This window comes from Pseudophryne corroboree, unplaced genomic scaffold (genome assembly GCF_028390025.1).
Source record: "Pseudophryne corroboree isolate aPseCor3 unplaced genomic scaffold, aPseCor3.hap2 scaffold_1012, whole genome shotgun sequence".
Classification (NCBI taxonomy): Eukaryota; Metazoa; Chordata; class Amphibia; order Anura; family Myobatrachidae; genus Pseudophryne; species Pseudophryne corroboree.
The window spans coordinates 53,577-76,209 of NW_026967639.1; the positions used below are offsets into that span (position 1 = coordinate 53,577).

At 45.6% G+C, this 22,633-nt stretch overlaps 1 protein-coding gene across 2 annotated transcripts in view; it reads right to left on the reverse strand.

The window, feature by feature from the left end:
- Positions 1-22,633, reverse strand: part of LOC134987616 (zinc finger protein 271-like) — a 79,637-nt gene that overhangs the window by 29,865 nt on the left and 27,139 nt on the right. The window contains exons 6-7 of one of the 2 annotated variants that reach the window (XM_063950505.1): positions 16,102-16,579; positions 2,773-3,066 (exon numbers count right to left, since the gene is read on the reverse strand). In XM_063950505.1, coding sequence (XP_063806575.1) covers positions 2,773-3,066; positions 16,102-16,579 — 772 coding nt within the window. Of the gene's footprint in view, positions 1-601; positions 3,067-16,101; positions 16,580-22,633 lie in introns of those variants that run through there. The other variant, XM_063950504.1, reaches the window with a different exon arrangement.

The following is a 22,633-nucleotide window of genomic DNA, read 5'->3' on the forward strand; positions in this document are numbered from 1 at the left end:
GGGACCAATTCCATATAAAAGTACATGTTTTTGAATGCAATGTCATTACAGTCCCTGTTGGTGTAATGGTCAGACGTCCTTAGAGTATTGTAACACGGGAATTGTAAATAAGGACTCACAGGCAGGTGTTCCAGTTACAACCACAGTGTCTTCTTTACTGGCATCAGACACTGTAGCACAGCATACACAGGCTTGGGCCTGGTCACACAGGTACATACAGAAAAATGAAACAAACAAAACATAAAAGGACCTAGCACTTCCCGTGCTCACATGTAATTCTGCTGCAGTGGCTTGCAGCTACACATGCCATGCTCTCCTGGCACAGCCAATGTCCGAAGTCCCTGGTGCTATAAACTCAGCCCTGCTCACTGGTCTCTAACAGGCATCAGCGCAATGCATTGTGGGTAAATGGGATTTTTAAACCCCTCTCCTGCACCTGACTTCCTTCTGTATCTGGGTGAGCTGTAAAACCAGGACAACTGTTTCTTCAGCTGCAGCTGTGCAGGACTTTGTAATATATATATATATATATATATTTATCAAACACACACATACATACATACATACATACATACATGTAGTCATTTTGGACATGAGCCTGTACAAATCCAAATACATTTTATTTTCATCTCCATAGTTCATAAACAGTCCCTAGATGTGTATTTGTTCCGTAACAATGACATTTATATACATAGAGTAACTTTTGGCTCGAGGAGTTTGCACGTGTTGAGTGTCAATCATCTGATTTCTCCTTTATTGCGCCTACCCCTGATGTCACAGCGAGATCATACATACCTCAGTTTCTTTCTAGGTCACTAAGCTATACAATAGTGACAAACGCAATCCAAATTCATCTAGTCATTTTTTTCATGATGCCGGATAAAAAAACAAACAAAAGATTCCCCCAATTTTTTCTGTGTCATATACAGTCCCAAGGAGCACATTTTTCTACAAAAATTGTATGTACAGACACAACCATTACAACTTTATTGTAAGTATAGATTACCAGTTTTATATATATATATATATATATATATATATATATATTTTATTTTTTTTCCCCGCAGCAATTTACAGATAAATTGTGTCCATGTACATCAGTCCCTGCCCCAGTGGAGCTTACAATCTACATACCCTACCATATGTACAAACACATACATTTTATGGTTCATTTTTTGGGCGGAGACAATTAGCCTAACATTGATTTGTGGATTGTGCAAGGAAACTGAAGTACATGGAGAAAACTAACATGAGCGTGGAAAGGATATACAAACTGAACACAGGGCCATGGAGGGAATCGAACCCAAGACTTCAGTACTGTGAGGAAGTAGTGCTAACTATTTCATCAACTGTATGACCCATTAGGCCCCTGATACTGTACCTACCAGCTAGAGGAAATTCAACTATGACTTTCTGATATCTTACACGGGTTCTCACCTGTGTGAGTTTTCTGATGTCTATTTAAGTATGTTTTTTTCGTAAAAGATTTCTCACACTCAGAACACGGAAATGGTTTCTCACCTTTGTGACGTCTCTCATGTCTAATAAGATCAGATGTTTGCGTAAAACGTTTCCCACACAAAGGACATGGAAATGGTTTCTCACCTGTGTGAATTCTCTCATGTCTAACAAGATCTGATTTCTGTGCAAAGTATTTCCCACACTCAGAACAGGAAAATGGTCTCACACCCGTGTGACTTCTCTCATGTTTAACAAAAATTGATTTCTGTGAAAAGCATTTTCCACACTCAGAGCATGGAAATGGTTTCTCACCCGTGTGATTTCTTTTATGTGTAACAAGATGTGATTTGTAAGCAAAACATTTCCCACACTCAGAACATAGGAAAGGTTTCTCACCTGTGTGACTTCTCTGATGTTCAACAAGATGTGATTTTTTTGTAAAACATTTCCCACACTCCGAGCACGAAAATGGCTTCTCACCTGTGTGACATCTAAGATGTTCCGCAAGATGATATTTAAGTAGAAAACCTTTCCCACACTCAGAACATGGAAATGGCTTCTCACGGTTGTGAATTATCACATGTCTAGCAAGAGATGATTGGTTTGTAAAACATTTCCCACAGCCAGAACATGGAAATGGTTTCTCCCCCGTGTGTATTCTCTGATGTATAAGCAGTTGTGATTTTTGTGTAAAACTTTTTCCACACTCAGAACATGGAAATGGTTTTTCACCTGTGTGACTATCATCCCTAACAAGTTGGGTTTTAGGTGCAGAACTTTTTTCATCAAAACATGGAAACGGTATCTCCGTGTGACTTCTCAGATGTGTAACAAGAGATGATTTCTGTGAAAACCATTTCCCACACTCAGAACATGGAAATGGCCTCTCACCTGTGTGACATCTTTGATGTTTAATGAGATGTGATTTCTCGTTAAAACATTTCCCACACTCTGAGCATGGAAATGGTTTCTCACCTGTATGGACCCTCTCATGTATTGCTAGAGCTGATCTGTGGATAAAACATTTCCCACACTCGGAACATGGAAATGGTTTCTCACCTGTGTGACTTATCTTGTGTCTTACAAGATGTGATTTTTGTGTAAAACATCTCCCACACTCAGAGCATGAAAATGGTTTCTCACCTGTATGAGTTCTCTGATGTTCAACAATATATAATTTCTTTGCAAAACATTTCCCACACTCAGGACATGAAAATTGCCTCTCATCTGTGTGAATTCTCTGATGTATAACGAGATTTGATTTCCGTGTAAAACATTTCTCACACACAGAACATGGAAATAGCCTCTCACCTGTGTGACTTCTCTCATGTCGAACAGCAGCCGATTTATGTGTAAAATATTTTCCTCGCTCAGAAGAGGGAATGACTGTATCACTGCTATGGTCTGTACTATGTGCAGCAATATGTGAGTTACCAGGAGAACATTCCTCAGGAACAGAGGGATCAGATGATATATCTGCATTGTGAGGTACTGGATGTATATTTAGGGTAATGCAGTTTTCTTCTGGAGAACCTCGTGTGATGTTCTTATCTTCTAATTTACAATCAAGACGTTCCTCAGAGGTATTTCTTGTATTGCGTCCATCTGGTAGAAATAATTTAGATAACTTAGTATCCCACAGCACAGGCGTCATTAATCATTATTTGACCTAACCACTATTCATCATTACTCTTCTGTATAGATACACACACATATAACCTTGGATTGTGTGGCCACCAGTGCAGTGTTCATTGGGATTATGGTTATTAGTCACCACGGTGGGGTGGGTGAGATTTATAGATGGTTCCCTTTACCATCTCTTACCTTTGTTTTACCCATCAGTATATAAGCAGAATAACGAAACTGAAAAGTAGGCGGGAAATAAAAACTGAAAAAAAGGAAAATTTGCAGGTGCACATTGCAAACATAAAAAATACTGACGTTTACAACAATTATAATTAACTCTGCTATTTAACAGAGTCAAATTGAGGTTCTTGGCAAAATTTGTGGCCAAAAATATGGGCCCACCTACTGCATTTCATCCTAAGGTTCAAGTTCAGTAGACAAGACAGCCCAATTGCCCAAGGCATCATACAAATGAAAAGTAGAGTATAAATATTAAAACGTGTTACATTAATAAGAAGCAGCAGCAGCAACATAGATAGGTGCCACAGGTGAGAGGTAGCAACTAAAGTGTTAAAAAGTGTGTCACACTCTGGAACTTTATCATGTAACTTCCCTTTGCTGCCTGTCCTAATTGCACTTTTGTTGCGGAGCTAATGCCTGGATATCGCCATGTTGGCTCTTGTCAGCTGACTGCATCTTTTCCAGTCAGAGGGCTTTTTGCATCAGCTGACTCTGGCAGCCAATCTGTAACCTACAGCTCTCACATAAACCCTCCATGTCTACTGATTCACTGCCAGAGCAATAAGTGACATAGCTAATCTCTGGCCCCTGAGAGCCTCTGAATTATGGCTTTCCTTCTGGCAAGTCTTCCAAGCCACAGATTTTCCCAGAATCCCTTGTGCACCAAATCAGATAAGTCACTGATGTAATCTTGACTCCTGTTTAGCAGCAAGTCAGAAGATCTTAGGGTAACCTCAGTGTCTCAGTTTTGCTGACGTCCGTCTGTAACTTAGGTAAATGAAGAGAGGAAAGAAAGACTCTTTTTGGGGCCCTCTGCCTATGTTTAAAATGTAAATGTTATTGATTTTTTACTAATAATAAGGGGGGGGGGGGGAGTCTTTGAAGGTTAAAAACCCAGTGGGTATGGAAGTTGTGCTCACAGTGAATAGATAAGGATAGATTTTATATATATATAAAATTAATTTGTACATCTTAGTTGGATAGTAACAGTGTGATAACAGGGCCTAAATCAGCATGGAACAATATCTCCGAACACCATTCACGGGATGGAAGGGCCACGATCCAGACAACGCAGGTGTGTCTGGACCGTGTGTGTATGGGGAGGTGGCCAGGTGGCTGAGTGACATCACATGTAGCCGCTGCAACATGAAACATGGCAGGTAGCGGTCTGCCTACGCAGCTAGCCTTATATCATACTGTCCCAGCATCAGGTGTAAGATGGCGGGGCTGGCGAACACGTGGTCACACATTGAGGTGCGGTGTGTGATCAGATTTCTGCTTATAAAAAGGACACATCACCAGCTGAGATTTGCGAGGTGATAACGTCATGTCATAGTTTGGTGCACTGCCTTTGATAATGGCAGGACAGACCTGAGTTATTATGGCACTATCATTCGGGAAAACTAGACCATCCATCCTACAGCTCTAACTACTGAAACCATGGTCCACCGCATATCCAGAGGGATGGACAACGGTGCTGGCGTGGACACTGACACAGCTCGGGGTCCCCACTAGACCACCAGGGCATTGAGGCACAGGTTACAGTGCATTGCACTAATTTTAAAGGGGCCTCTCAGAACCGGGGGTTGAGTGTCAGCTTAGGGGAGGGAGCGTTCATCCTGTAGCCCCTCCCCCAGCTTTGGATGCCAATCCACCATGGACTTCCTGCCTTCTAGATGCATTGCCACACCTTCTACCCTCAGAGACTCAGTGTTAGGGTCTCCTGCCCTGTGCTGCCACGTCGTCAAGGCAACCAGGAGACAAGTGCTAGCAGAGTAACCTGAGCGCAGCTGATACTCCGGTTCGGGTCTTTTGCTGTGCAGTGGTTACAGGCTCTGTGCACGGCAGGGGATCCAGTGCTGGTTTTTGTGCTCACAGTCTGTGAGGTCTGAGTGGGGCGTGGACAGCACCTGCTATATAAGGCCTCTTCTCAGGTTAAGCAGATGCTGCTGAATCTTTGTTGGTTAGTCAGTTCCTGAAAGTTAGCCAGTACTGTGTAGCTTTGTATTTGTTGTTGCTTACTGCAAATAGGCCTGGGGATTTGGTACTACACTCTGCCAATCCAGACCTAGCAGTAAGTCTGGAGTCAGTCGTTTAACTTGCTGGGGTTCTTTTGCTACTCTGTGAACTTAGCAAGTTTGCGGCTGTATTCTCAGATTTGCCTGCCTAAATCCTGTCTCACTGTGCAAGGTGTTCAGGTGTCAGTTTAGTGGAAGTAAGCTGAACCTGTGCACTGCAAGTGAGGATTAGGATTGTGGAGACTCTCCTTGTGTCTATCATTCCATCTCTGACCAAGGAGTTTACTGCCACACCCGTTGGTAACCCTTTAGGGTTTTGCTGTTGCCCTTAGCAACAGCATTTCGGGTTCTCTACGTATTAAAACACAACATCTTGCTTTTTCCATCTGAGCATTACTAATACTAGGGAGACACCCAGTTTCTTAGCCTCTGGGCTTCTCTGTTCACTTTGTGTTTATTTTGTTACCCTATCACCTTCTGTGTACGTAATGTCATATTCCCCAGTCTGTCTGTGAGTTCATTTGTTTTGCATCCCTATCCGTTCAGACACCAGTACATTCCTGCAGGCACTGGTGTGCATAACAGTTCAAACACCAGTACATTCCTGCAGGCACTGGTGTGCATAACAGTTCAGACACCAGTACATTCCTGCAGGCACTGGTGTGCATAACATATTCAGCAGCCCAATACTCCTGTTGAAATTTTGTGGGAATATGGAGCATACCCCTCAAAATACGTTGCAACAGGTGGTCGATCAGGTGCAGGTCCTGACTGGACAATTTAATGATTTGTCCATTAAAATGCACACCTCCCAGGCCGCTGGCGGAGCTCCCGCAGCAGCAGCACCTTCAGGGGTTAAGGAGCCGAAAGTAAATCTCCCGGATCATTTTTCTGGAGATCGCTCGCAGTTCTTTTGTTTCAAGGAGAGCTGCAAGCTATACTTCCGGCTTAGGCCTCAGTCTTCTGGGTCGGAGATTCAGCGGGTGGGCATAGTGATTTCCTTGCTACAAGGAGACCCACAGGTCTGGGCATATGGGTTGCAGCCTGACTGTCCGTCGCTTAAAAGTGTTGATGCTTTTTTTACGGCCCTGGGCATGTTGTATGATGACCCTGACAAGACGGCCTCAGCCGAGGCTAAGATTTCGATCCTTAAGCAGGGTCGAAGGCCAGTTGAGGTTTACTGTACGGAGTTTCGGAGGTTGGCCCATGATACCCAGTGGAATGACCCAGCCCTGAGACACCAGTACCGAAGAGGTCTTTCTAACCAGATAAAAGACCAACTGGTACAATATCCCTTGCCTGATAGCTTGGATCAGCTCATGCAGTTATCCATCCGGGTGGATAGACGGCTGAGAGAGCGTAGGCTTGAAAGGGAGACCGAGGTTTCCTTCTTTCCCAAGAGAACCTCAGACTCTGAGGAATTTTCCGAGGAGCCTATGCAGATTGGGGCTACCCGCCTCTCCTCGCGTGAGAAGACGCGGAGGAGACAGCAGGGGTTGTGTTTGTACTGTGGGAATAAAGGTCATGTGGTAGTATCAGGCCCAGAAAAGCCGGAAAACTTCAGGGCCGGAGGGTGATGGGAAATATCCTGTCAGGCCAGAAGTCAGAATTTCCCAAGAAGACTTTTATCATTCCGGTGACCTTGAAGATCCTCGGTCAAACTGTCAAGACTGAGGCCTTTGTGGACAGTGGGGCCGACGGGGTTTTTATGGACCGCCAATTCGCCCTGAAACACTCTGTTCCCTTAGTACCCTTGGCATCGGAAATTGAGATTTGTGGGTTAAACGGGGAACCATTATCCCAAGGTAAAATTACCTCTTGCACTAGCCAGAGTTCTTTGTTTATTGGAGCCACACACTCTGAAAAATTGTCCTTTTATGTGACTGTCTGTACTTTTGCCCCATTGGTGTTGGGGTTACCCTGGTTAAGGGCCCACAATCCTCAATTTGACTGGGTCTCTGGGGAGATTCTTAGTTGGGGTACTGATTGTTTCAGGAGTTGCTTGAGCCTTTCAGTCAGGTTCTCGCAGCTAAGTTTGCCAGGATTGCCAGGGTGTTATGCAGATTTTGCGGACGTGTTCTCCAAAAAAGTTGCAGAGGTACTACCTCCCCATCGCCCCTATGACTGTGCCATTGATTTGTTGCCAAATGCTAAGCTTTCCAAGAGCAGGTTGTACTCCCTGTCACGTCCTGAGACTCAGGCTATGGCAGAGTACATTCAGGAGAACTTGACTAAGGGATTTATCAGACCTTCACAGTCTCCAGCTGGGTTGGGGTTCTTCTTCGTGGGTAAAAAGGACGGTTTGTTGCGACCCTGCATCGACTTCAGGGAATTGAACCGTATCACGATTAAAAACTCATACCCACTGCCTCTCATTCGGTCTTGTTTGACCAGCTTCGTACTGCCACCATTTTTTCTAAGATTGACCTACGCGGTGCGTACAATCTAATCCGAATAAGAGAGGGAGATGAATGGAAGACTGCCTTTAATACCCACTCAGGGCATTATGAATATTTGGTGATGCCTTTTGGGCTCTGTAATGCCCCGGCAGTCTTCCAGGATTTCATGAATGATGTATTCAGGGAATATTTGGATAGATTCTTAGTTGTATACTTAGATGACATCCTAATCTTCTCCCATTCCCTGGAGGAACATCGGAAGCATGTACGCTTAGTCCTCCAGAAACTCAGAGACCACCGGCTTGGGGCGAAGCTGGAGAAGTGCGAGTTTGAAGTTCAGCAAATGGCATTTCTAGGATATATTATCTCCCCAGAAGGTTTCCAAATGGAGGGTTCCAAGGTACAGGCAGTCCTGGATTGGGTGCAGCCCACTAGTTTGAAGGCGCTTCAGCGTTTCCTGGGCTTTGCGAATTTTTATAGACGATTTATCGCTGGATTTTCATCTATAGTGGCGCCCTTGGTGGCACTCACTAAGAAAGGGGCGGATGTTGCTCACTGGTCTTGTGAGGCTAAAGCGGCTTTTGCCCGTCTCAAAAGGGCATTTGTATCGGCCAAGGTGCTGCGACACCCAGATCCAGAGCGTCCTTTTGTGGTGGAGGTGGATGCCTCTGAGATGGGTATTGGGGCAGTGCTCTCTCAGATGGGAGTGTCTGATAATCGCCTTCATCCCTGTGCTTACTTTTCCCGTAAATTTTCGCCTGCCGAGATGAATTATGACGTGGGTAACCGGGAATTGTTGGCTATTAAGGATGCACTCGAGGAGTGGAGACACTGGCTTGAGGGGGCTAAGTTTGTGGTCTCAATTTTCACCGACCATAAGAATCTGGCATATTTAGAGTCAGCGAAGCGTCTCAATGCCAGGCAGGCACGATGGGCTTTGTTTTTTGCTCGCTTTAATTTTTTTATAACATATCGCCCTGGGTCAAAAAACATCAAGGCTGATGCGCTCTCACGGAGTTTTGCTCCAATCCAGGAGACCACCGAGGAGCCGTTGCCCATTGTGTCCCCATCATGTATTAAAGTGGGCATTACCCAGGACCTCTTATCATTAGTCCTTAGAGCACAGGAGCAGGCTCCTCCAGACCTTCCGGTAGGCCTTTTGTTTGTGCCTCCTAGGTTAAGACAGCGAGTGTTCCTGGAATTCCATGCCAAGAAGTCGGCAGGTCACACGGGTATTGCCAGAACTCGGGAGTTGCTATCTAGGGCGGTGTGGTGGCCCTCGGTGGCTAAGGATGTGGATCAGTGGGTTCGGGCATGTGACATCTGTGCCCGAAATAAGACTCCTAGAGGGGTTCCTGTTGGCCCATTACATCCACTCTCTATCCCATCTAAGCCATGGACCCACATTTCAATGGATTTTGTGGTGGACTTGCCCAAATCCTCGGGGATGACAGCCATCTGGGTTGTCGTTGACAGGTTTTCTAAGATGGCGCACTTCGTTCCACTGGTTGGGCTGCCATCGGCCAGACGCCTGTCTGAATTATTTATGCTGCATGTTGTGCGTCTCCACGGGTTGCCACTTGATGTGGTCTCTGACCGCGGATCCCAGTTTGTGGCCAAATTCTGGAGGGCATTTTGTTCTGATCTCCAGATTTCTGTCAGCTTGTCGTCAGGCTACCATCCGCAGTCTAATGGGCAGACTGAAAGGGTGAACCAGTCTTTGGAGCAGTTCCTCAGGTGTTATGTCTCCAAGTGTCAGACTGACTGGGTTGCTCATCTGTCCATGGCGGAGTTTGCCTTTAACAACGCGGCTCACTCTGCTACAGGGATCTCTCCCCTCCTTTGTGTGTATGGGCATCATCCTAAGGCCAATTCTTTTGACCCCCTGGACTCCACGCCTGGTGGTTCCTCTGTGGTTTCGGTCCTTAGAGGTATTTGGAGGAAAGTGAAGAAAGCCCTTGTGTCTGTGTCATTAGTGACCAAAAGGGTTTTTGATAAGCGGAAAAGACCCTGCAGCTTCAAATTAGGAGACTTCGCCTGGTTGTCTACCAAGAATTTGAAGTTGAGACAGCCATCTCATAAGTTAGGCCCCCGGTTCATCGGCCCTTATAAGATCACCAGGGTTATCAATCCGGTGGCATTTCAGTTAGATCTGCCCCGTTCTTTGGGTATCAATAAAACATTTCATTGTTCCCTTTTAAAACGGGCGATTAGTAATCCTTCTTCCAGTGGAAGACCTTCCCCTCTTCTGATACGTGGCCAGAGGGAGTTTGTTGTTGAAAGGATTCTTGACTCCAAGATGGTTCGGGATCGGCTGTCATTTTTGGTGCACTGGAAGGGGTATGGCCCGGAGGAGCGGTCGTGGGTGCGCAGTTGTGATCTTCATGCCCCCAGACTGATACGCTCTTTCTTCTCGCAGTTCCCCGAAAAACCCGGTGGTAGGGGTTCTTTGACCCCTCGTCAGAGTGAGGGTACTGTTAGGGTCTCCTGCCCTGTGCTGCCACGTCGTCAAGGCAACCGGGAGACAAGTGCTAGCAGAGTAACCTGAGCGCAGCTGATACTCCGGTTCGGGTCTTTTGCTGTGCAGTGGTTACAAGCTCTGTGCACGGCAGGGGATCCAGTGCTGGTTTTTGTGCTCACAGTCTGTGAGGTCTGAGTGGGGCGTGGACAGCACCTGCTATATAAGGCCTCTTCTCAGGTTAAGCAGATGCTGCTGAATCTTTGTTGGTTAGTCAGTTCCTGAAAGTTAGCCAGTACTGTGTAGCTTTGTATTTGTTGTTGCTTACTGCAAATAGGCCTGGGGATTTGGTACTACACTCTGCCAATCCAGACCTAGCAGTAAGACTGGAGTCAGTCGTTTAACTTGCTGGGGTTCTTTTGCTACTCTGTGAACTTAGCAAGTTTGCGGCTGTATTCTCAGATTTGCCTGCCTAAATCCTGTCTCACTGTGCAAGGTGTTCAGGTGTCAGTTTAGTGGAAGTAAGCTGAACCTGTGCACTGCAAGTGAGGATTAGGATTGTGGAGACTCTCCTTGTGTCTATCATTTCATCTCTGACCAAGCAGTTTACTGCCACACCCGTTGGTAACCCTTTAGGGTTTTGCTGTTGCCCTTAGCAACAGCATTTCGGGTTCTCTACGTATTAAAACACAACATCTTGCTTTTTCCATCTGAGCATTACTAATACTAGGGAGACACCCAGTTTCTTAGCCTCTGGGCTTCTCTGTTCATTTTGTGTTTATTTTGTTACCCTATCACCTTCTGTGTATGTAATGTCATATTCCCCAGTCTGTCTGTGAGTTCATTTGTTTTGCATCCCTATCCGTTCAGACACCAGTACATTCCTGCAGGCACTGGTGTGCATAACAGTTCAAACACCAGTACATTCCTGCAGGCATTGGTGTGCATAACAGTTCAAACACCAGTACATTCCTGCAGGCATTGGTGTGCATAACAGTTCAGACACCAGTACATTCCTGCAGGCACTGGTGTGCATAACACTCAGGCAGCCATCTCAGTGCAAGCAAGCCAGGTCTCCGGGAACACCGGGTTCAGTCTCTCTGTAAAAACGTCTCCAAGGAGCCAGGTTTTGACATCACTTATATCCTACCTGTGTAAACTGCCATACATCTCCTGCCCTGTCCACATCCTCAGCACCTACTCAAGAACCCCCATTGGCTTCTCTCAGTTACTGGGTACCTTAGTGGATCAGTTCATTCCACCCATGGGACCTCCTATGTTTGCACCAACTAATATTGTCTCCATTATTTATCCACCTTGGGTGGATACTCTGAATAATACGACTTAGAACCTAGCCCAGCCATTCCTAGCTTTGCAAAATATGTTACCTGGGACTAAACAAGCCTCTTGTTCTACTACCAGGACCACACCTTCATCTCAGTCCACGGCTATGTTAGACTCAAATGAGTCATCTGCTGAGGAAGGTGAGGACACAACTCTGTCAGTGATTCCTGTGTAGTAGAGGAGGAATCACTCAATACAGTGGAGGTGGCAGCTTTGATTCATGTTTTTAGGCACATCCTCCAAGTGATGGAGGAGGAACCCAAGCTGGTTGCTAATAAAAACAGATTTTAAGCAACAAAAAGGTAATTAGATCAGAAATCCCAAATTCACATCTTGTCACGGAAATTAGACAGGAGCCCCGGAAAACCCTTGGTAAGAAGTTCCCTGTGTCTAAATGATTGGCACCACGTTACCCTATCCCTGATTGTGCTAAGTGGGAGGCTCCTCCTCTGGTGGATTTGCATATTGCACATCTAGTTAAGATGTCCATTCTACCCGTCACTAAATCTTTCCTCACTGAAAGAGCCCACAGAGAGACAAATCAAAAAGTTCCATAAGTCTATTTTTTCTCTCACTGGTGCGGTCACCAAATCTACAGTGGCTGCTTCTTCGGCTGCTAAAGCCATTGAATCATGGTTACAGGCCATAGAGGAGGAATTGCCCTCAGATATATGTGAGGACTGTATGTCATACTTGGCCCTTATTAAGCACGCAGCTTCCTACATTTGTGAAGCTCTCTCTGATGCCGGAGTATTGGCAGCAAAGGCTTCTGCCACTTCTGTACTGGCATTCTCTGGCTACGTTCCTGGAAAGCTGACCTCGATTCCAAGAAAACACTGGAATTTTTTCCCTTTTACGGGTGAGGTGTTATTTGTAGCTGAATTGGACAAAATTGCCACTTCTCTGGCTGCAGCTAAGACATTCTCCCATCCACACTGACTCCACAAATTTTCATTCCTTTCATCCCCAAGGCAATGTGAAAGGACAGGCTTTTCCCAGACAAACACCCAACATAAAACCTAAGCCCAAAGCCAAGCAACCCTGGGCTGCACGACAACCTCCAGCAAACCCCGAAAAGCCCACAGCCGGATGGGGTGCGACTCCCCAGGGGACCCCAGCGTGGGAGGCTGACTTCTTCACGTTGCGCATGTCTGGATTCGGACCAGCCTTCCTACGTACCTCCTGTGGCTCCATGTGATTTATCTGTGGTTCTAGATGCTCTTCAACAACCTGCATTTGAACCTCTTGAGGCAGGTGACCTAAAATGGTTAACTGCGAAGACTTTATTCCTTCTGGCCATTGCATCTCCTAGACAGGTGTCAGATTTGGTCACACTCTCATGTCACCCTGCTTTCTTGGTCTTTCGTCCAGACAGGGCTGTTCTCTGTACTCAACCTGGTTACTTATTTAAGGTGGTCTCGCGTTTCGACTTGAATAAAGAAATTATGGTTCCGGCCTTCGTATCGTCAGACCTCTCGGCATGAGAAATTTCTCTGGACATGGTTCAAGCTCTGAGTATCTATGTAGATCGGACAACATCATCCTCTATGGTTTTCACAAAATGTGGTTGGCAAGCTAATGAACAGACTCTGGCCAGATGGATCAGAATGGCTATCGCACAAGCATACTCTCATGCTGATTTTCCAGTATCAGCTTCAATCTCAGCTTATTCTACTTGTTCTGTGGGACTGTCATGGGCGGCGCACCGTGGTGCGTCTGCTTAACAATTGTGCAAGGCGGCTACATGGTCTTCTATCTACACCTTTCTTAGGTTCTATTCTTTGATATATTTGCCTCCCAGGATGCATCATTTGAATGGTTGATTCTACTATCCACTCAGGAGCGTCCCCATGCTTGAAGTACTGCTTTAGGGACATCCCCAATGTTCCCCTGTGGAGCCCTATGGAACCAGAAGATGAAAAGGAGAGTTTTGGTAGACTTAGCTTTGTTAACTCTCTTTCTTCAAGTTCCAAAGAGCCCACAGGGCGCTCTCCCTGACACACCTGGCCTCTCTGCGGTTTGTACCATGAGTGTGTTCTTATGTGTACCATGTCTTCTCTCCTATCCTCTTCCTGCTTACAAAATTGACCTGCCTGAGCATGGAGGAGATGTTATAGGGAGAGGGACCAAAGCATCCTGGGAAATCTGAAAAGCTTAACTGTTTTGTGCCCAGGACCTGATCCCACCACCTACAACCCTGATGTTCCCCTGTGAACCTCGAAGAAAGAGTTAACAAAAAGGTAACTTTACCATAACTCTCCTTATCCATACTGTTAGCAGAAGCAGTGGAGCAAAATCTGAGTCCCTGTGGTTGCCATTTAGGGAGCAAAACCCCAGAGCCAACATCTTACTGATAATCTAGACTAAGCCATCCGTGTAGGCCAGCACTGATAGGGAAGGACAGCAGGACAGAGCAGAAGATCAGGAATCAGCAACACAGAAGGACATAGCAGAAAGTAGAAGAAAGCAAAAGGGCAGAGAGGGATACAGAGACAGGTCATAGAATAAAGAGCATCGGAACAGGAAACCATTCACAGAGACTGGAGTGTACTACACAATGACAAGAGTGTAGTTACAGTGGTGTAAGTGTGGGGAGGAGACTGGTCAGATCTCTGGGCTGGTAACACACAGTGAGATGATGTGAGGGGGAGAGCAGGAGTATAATAGGGGCTGATGGCTCCTGATGTACGAGATACACCAGAGAGTGTGGTGAGGAGACTGGTCAGATCTCTGGGCTGGTAACACAGTGACATGATGTGAGGGTAGAGCAGGGGTATAATAGGGGCTGATGGCTCCTGATGTATGAGATACACCAGAGAGTGTGGGGAGGAGACTGGTCAGATCTCTGGGCTGGTAACAGAGTGACATGATATGAGGGGGAGAGCAGGACTATAATAGGGTCTGATGGCTCCTGATGTAAGAGATACACCAGAGAGTGCGGGGAGGAAACTGGTCAGATCTCTGGGCTAGTGACACACAGTGACATGATGTGAGGGGAGAGCAGGAGTACAATAGGGGCTGATGGCTCCTGATGTATGAGATACACCACAGAGTGTGGGGAGGAGACTGGTCAGATCTCTGGGATGGTAACACACAGTGACATGATGTGAGGGGGAGAGCAGGGGTATAATAGGGGCTGATGGTTTCTGATGTATGAGATACACCAGAGAGTGTGGGGAGGAGACTGGTGAGATCTCTGGGCTGGTAACACACAGTGACATGATGTGAGGGAAGAGCAGGAGTATAATAGGGGCTGATGGCTCCTGATATATGAGATACACCAGAGTGTTGAGAGGAGACTGGTCTAATTTATGGGCTAGTGACACACAGTGACATGATGTGAGGGGAGAGCAGGAGTACAATAGGGGCTGATGGCTCCTGATGTATGAGATACACCAGAGAGTGTGGGGAGGAGACTGGTCAGATCTCTGGGCTGGTAACACACAGTGACATGATGAGAGGGGGAGAGCAGGAGTATAATAGGGGCTGATGGCTCCTGATGTATGAGATACACCAGAGAGTGTGGGGAGGAGACTGGTCAGATCTCTGGGCTGGTAACACACAGTGACATGATGTGAGGGGAGAGCAGGAGTATAATAGGGGCTGATGGCTCCTGATGTATGAGATACACCAGAGAGTGTGGGGAGGAGACTGGTCAGATCTCTGGGCTGGTAACACACAGTGACATGATGAGAGGGGGAGAGCAGGAGTATAATAGGGGCTGATGGCTCCTGATGTATGAGATACACCAGAGAATGTGGGGAGGAGACTGGTCAGATCTCTGGGCTGGTAACACACAGTGACATGATGTGAGGAGGAGAGCAGGAGTATAATAGGGGATGATGGCTCCTGATGTATGAGATGCACCAGAGAGTGTGGGGAGGAGACTGGTCAGATCTCTGGGCTGGTAACACACAGTGACATGATGTGAGGGGAGAGCAGGAGTATAATAGGGGCTGATGGCTCCTGATGTATGAGATACACCAGAGAATGTGGAGAGGAGACTGGTCAGATCTCTGGGCTGGTAACACACAGTGACATGATGTGAGGGGAGAGCAGGAGTATAATAGGGGCTGATGGCTCCTGATGTATGAGATGCACCAGAGAGTGTGGGGAGGAGACTGGTCAGATCTCTGAGCTGGTAACACTCAGTGACATGATGTGAGGGGGAGAGCAGGAGTATAATAGGGGCTGATGGCTCCTGATGTATGAGATGCACCAGAGAGTGTGGGGAGGAGACTGGTCAGATCTCTGGGCTGGTAACACACAGTGACATGATGAGAGGGGCAGAGCAGGAGTATAATAGGGGCTGATGTCTTCTGATGTATGAGATACACCAGAGAGTGTGGGGAGGAGACTGGTCAGATCTCTATGCTGGTAACACAGAGTGACATGATGTGAGGGGGAGAGCAGGAGTAGAACCTCCTGACTCCCTCCACTGGGCAGGCACATCTCCCTCATTTGTCTGTACTGACAGAGGGTGTAGGATAAGAGATTGCTGTAGTGACTGAGCAATGAGAATATGTGACTTCTGTAATAAGTGTTTATTACTCACCTGTGTTTATATCTGTAGAGATCTCCTCATCCTTACACTGCTGATCACCTCTCACATACATCTCTCCTCCCTCATTATTAGTCACATAGCTCTTTTCTTCTCTCTCTATATCTTCTGCCTTCATATCGGTCACATACGTCTCTTTTTCTTCTTCCTCTAAATCTTCTGCCTTCATTTTAGGCACATATGTCTCTTCTTCTCCTTCTATATCTTCTGTCCTTTTATTAGTCACATACGTCTCTTCTTCTCCCTCCATATCTTCTGCCTTAATATCAGTTACATACATCTCTTCTTCTCCCTCTATATCTTCTGCCTTTATATCAGTCACATACGTCTCTTCTTCTCCCTCTATATCTTCTGCCTTTATATCAGTCACATACGTCTCTTCTTCTCCCTCCATATCTTCTGCCTTAATATCAGTTACATACATCTCTTCTCCCTTTATATCTTCTACCTTAATATCAGTCAGTTCTTCACCCTATATGACCCAAATAACAATAAAATAACATTATATGTGATTTATCGGAGTTGTAGTAAGCGATGATTCTAACCTTTTGTACCACGGGTGGCAGTATTTTTGACCTAGCGTAGTGTGTGAACTGTTTGCGTGCTGCTGTGGTGAAGGTGTATCGTGACTGGACAAACAGCACATTGCAAATAACCGATGTGCAAACTGCGGAGCACCACGTGCCATTGATGTGAGAGGTGAATGTCAGCGACAAAGGTGCGTGAGGGCCGACCAACACACTACAGTGGAATAGCTCACTGTCAAAATGAACCTGAGGGCTACCAGATATGTCTAAAATTATAGTTCAGCCCATCTTACTGCTGTCCGTGCTGTACACGGCGGATACTCAGGCTATTAGCTGGTGCTCATAATAATGTGACTCAATTGTGTATTATGTTTAGTTAGTGCCCAGATGGGCTCGGCTTTATTTTTAGGTTTTGTTTTTGTTCTGCACAATAAAACTACCTACAGCTAGATTTCATGAAAACCCTGGACTGTTGTGCTGTTTTTCTGGCTGCTGTGTGTTTGGAGGTGCCCATCTACCCCAGAAGAGAGCACCCCTATCCTGATCTCCTCACAATTAGTGGAAGCAAATGTGAGCAACACACTGAAAATTGCAGCAATAGGAAAAGTTTATGTTGAAAATTGAAAGTGACAGACGCCAATCTGTTGTTTTGGACAACAATTTATATACAGTGAAATTCAAGTGAGGCATTGACAGATACTTAGAGAATACAGATTCTGCTTCACACCTACACTCAAAGATAACATGGAAGATATTGTTAAGTCTTTGCTGCAGGCTACCTCAGATCAACAGGAAGCTACCCCGGTGCAACTAGCCACTACTGAGGAAATCCACAGACTTCAACTGGAGCTTAAGGAACTTCATGAGCAACAGCACTAAGACCACCAGGCCTTACGGGAGCTGGTACAGCAGCTAGCAGCCCGGTCAGGAGATACTTCCATGAACGTTCTAACTAACTCTAGCTCCATATGGGCCAGTCACTTTCTGGAAAAAGATGACCCCGAGTGATGATGTTGAAGCTTATCTAATCACTTTTGAAAAAACGCAGCTAGAGAGTCAGCCTAAAGATCAGTGGGAAAGCCTTGTGCCACCAATCCTGTCTGGAGAACAGCAAAAACACTATTTTGACTTATGCCTGACTGATTGATTAGGAGTCACAGTATTGGTCATGCCCAACAAGGTCACTGCTGGGAATACCAAACAGAAAACCCTCCCTGCTCTAAAATGCATGACCTCATCCATCTCACCACAAAGTAGCTACAGACGGAGTTTCTGACAAGACCATAGAAAGGGTTGTTATGGATCGATATCTATGGTCCTACCTACAATCCTGTGCAAGTGGGTGAGCCATGCAGTCCCTAAAACAGAAGACCAATTGGTTGAAATATTTGAGAGGTATATGACAGCTGAGGAACTGCTAACTGATTGGGGAGCCAGTGAATGATGAGAGCAGTAGTGGATGATTGGGGAGCCAGTGAATGATGAGAGCAGTAGTGGATGATTGGGGAGCCAGAGAATGATGAGAGCAGTAGTGGATGATTAGAGAGCCAGAGAATGATGAGAGCAGTTTTGGATAATGGGGAAGCCAGAGAATGATGAGAGCAGTTTTGGATAATGGGGAAGCCAGAGAATGATGAGAGCAGTAGTGGATGATTGGGGAGCCAGAGAATGATGAGAGCAGTAGTGGATGATTGGGGAGCCAGAGAATGATGAGAGCAGTAGTGTATGAATGGGGAGCCAGAGAGTCATGAGAGTAGTAGTAGGTGATTGGGGAGTCAGAGAATGATGAGAGCAGTAGTGGATGATTGGGGAACCAAAGAATCATGAGAGCAGTAATGGATGATTGGGAAGCCAGAGAATGATGAGAGCAGTAGTGGATGATGAGAGCAGTAGTGGATGATTGGGGAGCCAGAGAATGAGGACCGCAGTAGTGGGTGATTGGGGAGCCAGAGAATGATGAGAGCAGTAGTGGATGATTGGGGAGCCAGAGAATGATGAGAGCAGTAGGGGGGCACAGAATAATGTACCTCCTACTGAGATAGGAAATGTTGTGGAACCAGTTGATTGGCTGCCTGACCGTGAAACCAGAAAAGAGATCTTTGCCTTAGAGCAGATAAATGACCCTAGTCTGGTCAAAGCTAGAGAGAATGTAAAATTGATTGATGGAAACCCCGTAGACCCAGATAGTCAGGTGTTATAGCCTCACATGGCAGTACATCAGGATTTTCTGCATAAAGTGACTAAGAAAGGGAAAGATATTGTGGAACAATTGGTAGTCCCCAAGGCATATAGAAGAATGGTATTAGACCTGGCTCATGGTCACATAACTGCAGGTTACCTAGGGGCAGAAAAAACCACTGCGAGAATTTTCAGAGGTTTTTCTGTCCTGGGGCCCATAAAGGATGAAGTATCTGAATATTGTGCATCCTGCCCTGAATGTCAGTATCATGCTCCAAGACCACATTTTAAAAGTCTGCTTGTCCTGTTACCCATTTTTGAGGTTCAGTTCCAAAAGAATAGCTATAGATTTGGTTGGCTCTCTAATAAAATCCACACAAGACCATCAATATATTTTGGTGATAATGGATTATGCTACCAGATACCCAGAAGCAATATCATTGTACAATACATCAAAGACTATTGCTAGATAACTAGTACAAGTCTTCAGCAGGTTAGGTATACCATAGGAAATTCTGACCAGGGTACCCCAATTTTGTTGAAAATCATGAAAGAATGATGCCAACTGTTTAAGGTGACTCAGATAAGAACCTCCGCATATCACCCCCAGGCTGATGGGTTAGTGGAGTGGTTTAACAAAACTTTAAAGAACATGCTAAAGAAAGTGCTGGATAAAGATGGAAGAGATTGGGATTAATTGCAGGAGAGGATGGCTGCAGTGATGCAGACAGTGGGAGAGCACTTGGAACAGGCCCAACAGGGCACAGCAGCAGGTGTACAATCACAATGCCCAGTTATGTGTCTATACTCCTGGGGACAGAGGGCTTGGTTTGGTTCCTATAGTAGAAACTAAACTTTTGGCTAAGTGGCATTCCCCTTTGAAATCCAATAAAAGCGATGGAGGCTAATTATAAAGTGTATAAGCCCGGGAAAATAAAGCCAGAGCAGATCTACCATACAAATCTTATAAAACCTTGGAAGCACAGAGCAGCTCTGTCAGCTATCCCAGTCCCTCCGTAAACCTTTGGTTCTTAAAGTAACAATGGGGGTAATTCTGAGTTGATCGCAGCAGCAAGTTTTTTAGCAGTTTGGCAAAACCATGTGCACTGCATGGGGGACAGATATAACATGTGCAGAGAGAGTTAGATTTGGGTGTGGTGTGTTCAATCTGCAATCTAAATTGCAGTGTAAAAATAAAGCAGACAATATTTACCCTGCACAGAAACAAAATAACCTACCCAAATGTAACTCTCTCTGCACATGTTATATCTGCCTCCCCTGCAGTGCACATGGTTTTGCCCAACTGCTAAAAAATTTCCTGCTGCGATCAACTTGGAATTACCCCCCATGTGCGCTGCAGGGGAGGAAGATATAACATGTGCAGAGAGAGTTAGATTTGGGTGGGTTATTTTGTTTCTGTGCAGGGTAAATACTGGCTGCTTTATTTTTTACATTGCAATTTAGATTGCAGATTGAACACACCACACCCAAATCTAACTCTCTCTGCACATGTTATACCTGCAGTGCACATGGTTTTGCCCAACTGCTAACAAAGTTACTGCTGCGATCAACTCAGAATTACCCCCAATAGCTTAAACTCTCTCTTCTGTCTAACAGCCGGTGGCTAGAGATATTTCTCATAAAAAATAGAGTTTTGTTTTTAGACATACGGGTAAAACAACAGTCATACAACATGACCTAATCACTGACCCAGGGATTGAGGTTATCCTAGAGACCTATCCTAGAGATCTAGGTTATCCTAGAGATTCCTTCCAACAGGAATCAGTGTCTACAGAAACTAAAAAAAGTTGGAGTTGGGGGAATTGAAGAGCTACATCGTGAGTGGTCAAGTCCTGAAGCCAGAAGGGAGTTTACGCTTCTGCAATGATTTCCATAAATTCAATAACGTATCAATGGGCTAATTCAGTAGAGATCGCAAAAGCTACCCTTAGTGCAGTTAACCAATGTCCTGTGATTTCTTCTCTAAAATGTAAAAACCTCTCCCTGACTGAAAGGCAGAGGCATTCAAGAGGTGGCATGCACCTCCTACTGCATTTGCAATCCTTCATGAATCAGGCCCACCATTCAATGCCTACCCAATGCCTTGGATTGATGAACTTATTGAAAGATTAGGAACAACTTGAGCACTCTAGACTTAACCGAAGGGTATTGGCAAGTGCCATTAACCAAGAATGCCATTTGGGTTATTTGGGCATCCACCACCTAACAAAGGATGATGGAAAGAATTCTAAGGCCCATAGACAGTATGCTGCTGTTTATCTGGATGATAATCATCTGTAGTCCTGATTGGCAGTCTAACATGCCCTGAGTACAAGCAGTGTTGGACTCCATCCGTAAAGCAGGATTGACAGCCAACCTCAACATAAGTTGTCTAGGGATGGAAGAAGTAAAGTATCTTGGCTACACCACTGGCAGACGTGTGATAAAGCCCCAACTTAATAAAATGAAGGCAATACAAAATTGGCCACCACCAGTAAATAAGAAGCAGGTGAGAGCGCTCTTAGGAATCATGGGTTATTATAGAAGGTTTTTACCCAAATTTGCCACAACTGCAGTCCCAGTGACAGTCCTTACCAAGGGCAAACAGAAAATTATGGTTACGTGGAGTCCTGAAGCCGAAAAGGCTTTTCAGGTGTTGAAAGTAGAGTAGCATTGTGTACCCAATGAGTTCTGATGACTCCTGACTTTCAAAGAGAATATGTGGTGCAAACTGATGCATCGGATGTAGGGATAGGTGCGGTCCTGTCGCAGAACAAAAAGGATGAAGAACATAGTCTTATTTACTTAAGCAAAAGGTTAAAAAAACATGAGTTAATCTATGCCATTATTGAGAAAAGAGCATTGAAAATAAAGTGGGCATTAGGCACTCTCAATTACTACTTGCTGGGAAGAAAACTCCGGTTGATCACTGATCATGCCCCATTGAAATGGATGTCTGAGAATAAAGAGCAATGGGAAAGTAATGATGGTTATTTGTGGTTCTCAACACTGCAAAACATAACATTTTAAGAGCACAGGCCAGGAAGCAAACTGTCCAGTGCAGACACTTTGTCTTGTGTGTTTTGTTTGGGCGCTGCAGTTGTTCCGCTCCACAGGTTGAAACTAATTGCGGAATATGTGATAGAAGCACTGGAAAGTGACAAACAGGAGCTATGGCCCTCATTCCAAGTTGTTCGCTCGCAAGCCGATTTTAGCAGCTTTGCACACGCTAAGCCGCCGCCTACTGGGAGTGAATCTTAGCTTCTTAAAATTGCGAACGAAAGATTCGCAATATTGCGAAAAGACATCACTGTGCAGTTTCTGAATAGCTCGAGATTTACTCTGCCAGTGCGATCAGTTCAGTGCTTGTCGTTCCTGGTTTGACGTCACAAACACACCCAGCGTTCGCCCAGCCACGCCCCCGTTTCTCCAGACACTCCCGCGTTTTTCCCAGAAACTGTAGCGTTTTTTCCCACACGCCCATAAAACGGCCTGTTTCCGCCCAGTAACACCCACTTCCTGTCAATCACATTACGATCGCCTGAACGAAGAAAAAGCGTGAGTAAAATACCTAACTTCATAGCAAATTTACTTGGCGCAGTCGCAGTGCGAACATTGCGCATGCGCACTAAGCGGAAAATCGCTGCGATGCGATGAAATTTACAGAGCGAACAACTCGGAATGACCACCTATGTTTGTCCCAGGTTTTTGGCCTATATCAAGGGCGGAACTACTGGCAGGGCAGGCAGTGCAGTGCACTGGGGCCCCGCCGCACTCAAGGGCCCACAGCCGCCGGCATTACAATGAGTCACAAATGACTC